Consider the following 7,756-nt stretch of genomic DNA (forward strand, 5'->3'; position numbering starts at 1 on the left):
ACACACACACACACACACACACACACACACACACACACACACACACAGGATAGAGAATATGGGGGGTGTTGTGGGTAGGGATCAGAGTTGGTGGAATGGCCTTTGTGTAGGTAGATTAGATAAAAAACACTAATGCTATTAAGCTGATGGTCTGAAAGCCACAGTCACACACTGACAGCGACCCAGGGGAATACACACCCGTCCCCGATGGCAGACAGAAGGAGCCGCTGACACATCAGAAGCAGGGATCAGGTTTTCTGCTTTTGTGGGGATGGCTCTGTGTATCGGAGCTAAAAGCTACATAACCAGGTAGCGTGTATTTTTGTATCACCAAGCCTGGGAAATCTCAGCGTGTTTCAAATTAGCTCCAAACATTGATTCCCTTTCAAGGAAGACAGGGTCACACTGAGTGCGGTCCCCCATGTCGCCCCCCCCTCCTTAGGCTCAAAGTTTTAGAGGCGGCATAGTGTAGCGTCAGCTCATATGCATGCATGTGTGTTTAAGTGCGTTCCCATACGCTAATGGGACAAATGGATCCAGATGGGAACTCTGGAATCACATTCCCTACAGGAAGCCATCCACCTGAAGTCACACACACACACAAACACACACACCCTCACACACTAATACTAATCAGGATTAGGTTCCCCGGGCTCTGGAATGTGTGTGTGTATATGTGAACATGTCACTAGTGCCAGGGGGAGTTGTAGCAATCGGTAAGTCTGGTCATCAGCGCATGCATGACGACTTTGGTTCATCACTGAGCCAACATATGATCTACTCGCACAGGCAGGCTAGAGCTTAATGCATGTAACGGAGCTTTTAATCAATGCTGTATTAAGGGTGTGGCGTTATGATGGAGATGATTGCCTGGTGATTTTTCTGCTTCTCTGGTGCCATTTTCACAACAGCAGGGAGAATCGACCCAACCTACCAGCTTACTTCACAGGCTACAGCAATGGATCGTGTTACGTGTTCACTGATAGAGATGATAAATATGCTTGTCTGAGTGCAAACTGTGTACACACATCCACACTAGTACAGCGATCTGATGAAACTTCTATCCAAGAGCCAAGGTTTCAATCAAAATGACAACAGTAGGGTTGACCTCAATCAGGTACTGCATTCTATACCTTGTGGCATAGTGCATATCCGAGTTGATGCTGCAGGACTTCATGGCCCTTTTAGAGAGCCCAGGAACCCTTTTTCCTTTCACACAAAGCTAACTACAGCTCAAGAGTACACTACGCAGCACAGAATCTCACATTTGTCAAACACAAGCATCCAGAATGCAACAACTTGAACAGAGCAGTCATTTGGACTCAAGCCCTTGTTATTACTATAACAGACCGAACGTCAAACATATGCTTGTGCATGTTGGCATCAGAAGAGTGTTTTGCCCCAGCCAGCCAGGCTAGTTAGCAAGCTTTTAACATTTAATTAAAACTGTTAACAGCGTCACAATGTTTGGATGTCACATGTTCAGAGCAACAGGTGTTTCAGTTTAATGAGTGACTGTGTTAATTGGTGACTTTCAGCCAAATGCGTCCATGGTTGTTCATAGTAACTTGTGTAAATGGTTGGCGTGGATAATTAAATTAAAATTGATTGAGGGTTGTTTTTTTTACGAGGACACCCACATGTTCCGTTTGTGTTTTCAACAGCTGCCGTCCCTCAGAGCAACCAAGGACGCATTGAACCGAGAGTCACCAGTTAACATGGTCGCTCGTTCAATCGAAACACTGGATGATCTGTGGCTATTAAACATGATAACTACGACTGGATTGAGGACACGATCACAAATGCTCACGTTTAACCTTTGCTATTGCATTCCCATTGTACTTCCTTTGCCCAACTGCATGCAGACACTTGCGTACGTCATCCAAAAACATGAAGGAGACGAGACCTTTACTCCCTTTGAGACAGGTGTCTTGCTTTTTTGGACACGTCTCAAACCAAGCAGCTGCTTCTAAATCTCCATCTGATTTTCCTTTTCTTAACATTTCTTGAGATGCAGTAGAAGCTCAAACATGAATACGCTGAAGGGACTGTTAGTTATTTAGTTCCTGAGTGTTGTTTCTTATGAACAAGTGCTAGGACAGAAAAATGTGTGATATCCATATTGTTGAAATGAACCCAACAGTGAGGGTAGACAGAAGTATACTGTAATAGAAGCTCTCGCTGGAGCCCCAATTCAGCAGTTTAGATTACCGTCATACATTACGAACACATTGTTTAGTTGATCACAGATGGTTAAGAAACTTGAATTGTGTGTTTTCATGTGCGTGAGAAAGAGAGAGCATGGAGATGAAAGTGTGCACTTGTTTTCCCCCCCTTAATGCTGGATAGATCAGCACTGGCCATATATGACTATCTCCTGCACTCATTTTCCCTCCCCTCCCCTCCTGCCCCTCTTTTTCCCCCACAGTGATATCTGACCTGCACTATATTAAATCGGTTAAGCACATTACATATTTTGGTTTTCCCTACCTGCTGAGGAGACTGGCTCACATTACGCACTGTGTGTCTTTGCAAGTGAAATATGTGTTTCTTGTGGATGAGTGTATTGAACTTGCCTTGGCAAAAAACACAGAGAGGTGAGTTTCACTGCCAAGGATCCAAATAGGGAACTTTGGAGACTTGAGGAATGCCCCGACCTGAAACACACACGCACACAATAAAGGAATGTGCAACAAATGAGTATCTATTTTCAGTCATCTTCATCATGAATCAGTAATTGCTAAAAGATTAACATCAGGCTTTTCATCACGTACATTAATATTTGAACAGAGATTACATGTCACAGTACATGAACAGCATAATAACTTTCCGGATCCTGAACAAATAGTACTTAATGAAATGGAAACCATAAATGTTAATGTTTAACTCATTCTCACTTGGATCTTCTCTTATTACTGATCTACATATGCAGTTTGAACTTGATTGCCAGAGACGAACAAACCAAATTTATGAACAGCGTAGATATGAGCATACCTCTCCTTATTTGATATGAGTTGGGCTCTTAAATCACTCTTAACAGCCCTCTTTGGCAGACATCTACTTGCTCTTAACTTGTTATCGCTACTTACTTTTTTTAGCTTACTTATTTTGGCAATGATAAATAAATTCCAATTCCAAACATGATTCCTGTTTTCAAGACGAATATGTCCCGTTACATGTATTTACAAATATCTATGTTTAGTACACTGCATGTGTGCCAGAAAATAAAAGCGTAGTGAGAAGGAGTAGGAGAGGGTTTACAATTAGTCTGTTGGGCCGGTTTCCTCCAAACACATATGTTCACACGTTAGCTCTCACTGTGGTTTGTGTTCAAATGTTGGACATGTCCCACATCTTAGTAACAGAGAGCATTCATTTGTTTATTTGTTTTCCAAGCACTCTCTCTGCTTATAGAGTAGATGTCTCAATTCATAGAGTCTTCAAAAAAGGATCTACTAGTCCTATGTGTATTTGCCATGAACAATCTTTGCTTTTGCATAATCTTTTGGGAACCTGTATGAGTCTGTACCTTGCAGTAGCGGAGAGATTCCATAAGCGTGAGGAAGCCAACTGATGCCTGTTTATGAAGACCATGAAGTTCTACGACGACGGGGAGAAAAAAAGAACAAAATAAGAATTTGTTAAATTACATCAAACTGGCATTAATTTATGCCTGTTGCACACTGCTGTGGGATGTAAGATGTATTGCCCTCTGGTGGATAAATGTAAATCTGGTACCACAAAACTGAGTTCTGTAAGTTTGATGTATGAGCATGTCTGTTGTGTGAATATGGTGCGTCTGTGCGGATGCAGTAACTCTTACTCATGCCAGAGCACTCCCTGTCTCCATCCCAGACATTAGAGACAGCATGGCCAGTGATAAGGAGGTTCACCAGGCTCTGACTGAAAAGATAGATAAGAAAGGAGACATCAAGAGATTTAGAGAAAACAAAAGATATCCAACATTAGATTAACACAACATAACCACACAAAGAAAGATCTTGCAATGACGTTTAACTTTTTTTTGTGCAACTAATGAAGAAAGGCGTTTTAATACCTGCCATGGCCATGCACAGGGTCTATGAGAGGCTCCATCGTGTCCTGGATCTCATTTCTGATATTCTCCATGCCCTGCACAGAAGAGATAAGTCCGCATTTCATTTTTTGTGTATTTGAACATTGATGCAACACAAAAGAAAAATGATTAAAAATGATACAACACAATAAAAATCGTATTACCTGCAACAGATTTTTAAAAATGTCTTATTTGATTATCACGTTATAAATATGCTATCAGAGACAACATTGCCAATCAGTACTTAATATTTATATCCATCTCTCTATCTAGCCTTTTCTTTACCTTGGTGAGGATGACAGAGTAGAGGAATAGCAGGACTCCACAGCACCCCCTCCAGGTGTGGCAGAGAGACAACACCTCCTCTCTGAGACCAGACACTGACGTCACAGTCCACTTACTGCCGGATGGGAACAAACATCAGGTTAACTTATGAAACAATCCAAAAACAGAAGATTTGTTGGGTTTTGGGATCAATGAGACTGATGTATTATTTGTATTTGTCATGTCTACTTGGTAAAAATAACTTTCAAAATGTGGAAGAAATCAATTAAATGCATCAGAGGGCAAAGAAAAATCTAATATTGTCTATTTGGAGCCACTACCCTCTTTTGCCCCACCCTGGAAAGCTTGCAAGTGGAGTTGTTGGTCATAGATAGCATGAACTTCATTACTGTGAGTCAGCACTGCTTTTTGCTGACCGTGGTCTCAGCTGCCAGTATGCTGTGTGATGGAAAATCAATATGTCCACTGGCCAATGCAGCCTTGCATACACTTAGTCTGGGTGTGTGTGACAGACATTAACTGTGTGAGAAGGGTTGGGAAAAGGTAGTTTTTTGTTTTTAACTAGGCAATCAGTGAAAGTGCTGAGTCTGCAAATTGTGAGAGTGAAATAGCCAATTCAATGTGAAAGCCAATTCTTGCAGACTAGATGAATCAAATACCACCTATCCCCTTCGCTGATACTAATCTGAGAAATATGAAGTTCTCTATCCCAGTACTGCATAATGGCAATGGTAAAACAAGGATTTGTGAGGTCTTATTAATCCCTCCAGAAACCCACAGTAGAGACAGCTTGGAGGTAGAGACAGATACGAGTATAAATATGCAAGGTGTTATCTGCAGTCACTTACTGGACAGCACTGTGAAATTGCTCAAAGCCAAGGTCCTCAGCAGCCAAAGCAGCTAGGCACATGAAAACACACATACATGGTAACATCAGAGCATGGCACAGAAAAAAATCTACAAACTGTTAAATGGATCAGTAAGAATTTGTTTGTACACCGTCATTCTGAGTGTGACAGACATAGGACTCACTGGGCTGCTGTTCTTGTGGCGGCTGGCTGCTCTCTGGCATGTCCTGTGTTTGTGACTGTGTGCTAGTATGTGGGCTTTGTCCCTTGGCCCAAGTCACCAGGCAGAACCCTGTGGAGGGGCTGGAGCAGGCAGACTCCAGGATTTCACTCAGCGTGGAACACAGTGCTGTTTTCTGATCCTCTTCTAAAACAGACACAAACATAAAAGATAGATGACATAACAAGCCACACAAATATTTAAAACAATAGCACAAGGTGTGGACAATCTACCCGTCATCTGTCTCCAGTTGGAACTCTCTCTGTTGAAGAGCATGTTCTTTAGGAGGAAAGCCTGTAAAGAAACACAAACACAAAATATTCCATGGTGCACTTTGATGCACTCTCACAGACTTTTGTGTGTACTTTATTTGTGTGTGATCAATCATTTTTTTTAGTCAATTAAGCATTGCCACCAATGCATACAGCTATAAGACTCACAGACTAAGTTACCAAGTAAGTGCGCCAGGTGTAAAAGCTGGCTGACTGTAAAATGGGAGTAAATGGAAACTGTTAATGGGCCCTGATAATACTTCAAGGATGTTGAGCTAGACCATACCTGGACAGGTGCCAGGACAGCACAGGGCCCTCCTTCAAATTGCTCCAGTGCAGTTTGCTCATTCTCACAAAAAACAAATCCTGTAATAAAAACAATCAAGACAACCTTAAAAATGTTCAGCTACAACAAATAAGGCTGTTTGTTTTAGACACTTTCATCCTGCACACATTAAAAAGCCACAAGTGCATGCATGCTCACATTGACGACCACCGGCTAAACTGAAGAGCAGGATCATGTGCAATATTCACACTGAATCACTACACGACAGAATTGTATTGTTCTACTTATCTGACCTTCATTCAGCTGGAGAGGAGGATCTATCAGGAGAAATTACCTGCTGTACTCTTTTGGTTAGAATTAAAACCCGGGATACACTTTGCTCTCAACTGCACATGGGTTAACTACCCTGGTCTTGAGTGTATTTCCCATTCTGCGAAAAAACACTTTAATTCATATAATAATTCAGAAACAAAGCATCATACCTTGGGTCCATCTACGGAAGATGGAGGCAGACACTCTTCCACTAGAGGGTCTCCCCCAAACCAAATCCACCACTTCTTTATTTAAATCCAACATGACAATTCTTTACAGCTGGTGAGTCCCCTACTCAGTCCAACAGCCACAAGGAAACAAGAGAAGTCTGTTGTTGAGGGCCAACTTGGTAGCTTTCTCTGAGCTTTCTTTTGATAGTCCCCTTCTCTCGACAGGTGGAGCCTGTGACATTGGCCACAAGCTACCTGTGCTGTTCGACACAGTCCGACTCTAGTGGCTGGCAGCAAACTGGCGGGTGGGAATGACATCAACGTAGCCACACAAGCCTACGAAGTAATGGGACAAAAGCATTAATGTCACTATCTATAGGGGAACACACTTTTTAAAAGATAATTTAAACTAAAGATAATTTTAATTAAGATAATAAAAGATTTATTGCATAAGGCGACAATGGCGCGATATAGCTAGTTTATTTATATATATATATATATATATATATATATATATATATATATATATAGCCTACTCTCTCGTAGTAATAACCGACAAAGCTAACAGTTGTGTTAACGTCCAATAGTTGGCACTAGCGCGAGGTTAGCAATGAAGTACTGAGAGCAAGATAACGGCTAACAAGTTTATTTTCTGCCGAGGCGTTGTTAACTCGTTAAACTATAGTGAAATAACGGCGTTACTTATTGTTTTAAAAGAGCTGAGTTGACTTGATAATGTCAGCAGTTAGCATTAGCATTACTCCTAGCAGCTATTTCTTTCATTGTCATTCAGTTACCTCTCACGCTGTAGCTATGCCGATAGTTGTTGTATGACTTCATACGGTTTGCCGTTAAGTTCGATGGCGTTAAAGCTTATTTACCTTGATACACAGTCGAGTAACGTGAATCCGGATTGATAAAATATGTTGGTAGCAATTTCACTATCAGCAGCGTCTCTGTCAATCGTTTATTTACAACAGCATTGTTAAAAAAAAAAAAAAAAAAGTGTGCGTACATTTTGACGTAGCTGCCCATTGGTTGAAATACAGAAAGTTCGTCATGCGTCAAGGGGTTCAGCTTCAAGGAGTTACCTCATTGGCCTACAAGCTAGTCAATCATATTGAGCACCCGCCCACAAACAAGGAACCGTTTAATTCATTTAAAGCGCGCTTTAACGGCGTCTTGGGTAAAAACAATTAAAACTGTGGTATTCTAAGGTTACGTCAGTATTAAATCATGCGTTCAAACGCAATGTCTAACAAAATGTCAGACCTTTTTCCGTGTAAAA

General features: G+C 41.4%; 1 protein-coding gene across 1 annotated transcript in view; it reads right to left on the reverse strand.

The window, feature by feature from the left end:
* mindy3 (MINDY lysine 48 deubiquitinase 3) overlaps positions 1 to 7,444 on the reverse strand; it is a 19,346-nt gene extending 11,902 nt beyond the window's left edge. The window contains exons 1-11 of the mRNA XM_031852523.1: positions 7,350 to 7,444; positions 6,469 to 6,804; positions 5,987 to 6,066; positions 5,662 to 5,722; positions 5,393 to 5,575; positions 5,209 to 5,260; positions 4,361 to 4,475; positions 4,058 to 4,131; positions 3,824 to 3,903; positions 3,530 to 3,600; positions 2,577 to 2,657 (exon numbers count right to left, since the gene is read on the reverse strand). Coding sequence (XP_031708383.1) covers positions 2,577 to 2,657; positions 3,530 to 3,600; positions 3,824 to 3,903; positions 4,058 to 4,131; positions 4,361 to 4,475; positions 5,209 to 5,260; positions 5,393 to 5,575; positions 5,662 to 5,722; positions 5,987 to 6,066; positions 6,469 to 6,562 — 891 coding nt within the window. The 5' untranslated portion in view covers positions 6,563 to 6,804; positions 7,350 to 7,444. The remainder of the gene's footprint in view (positions 1 to 2,576; positions 2,658 to 3,529; positions 3,601 to 3,823; positions 3,904 to 4,057; positions 4,132 to 4,360; positions 4,476 to 5,208; positions 5,261 to 5,392; positions 5,576 to 5,661; positions 5,723 to 5,986; positions 6,067 to 6,468; positions 6,805 to 7,349) is intronic.
* Positions 7,445 to 7,756: the final 312 nt, after the last annotated feature.

Source organism: Anarrhichthys ocellatus, unplaced genomic scaffold (genome assembly GCF_004355925.1).
Source record: "Anarrhichthys ocellatus isolate YVR2014 unplaced genomic scaffold, GSC_Weel_1.0 scaffold13, whole genome shotgun sequence".
Taxonomy (NCBI): Eukaryota; Metazoa; Chordata; class Actinopteri; order Perciformes; family Anarhichadidae; genus Anarrhichthys; species Anarrhichthys ocellatus.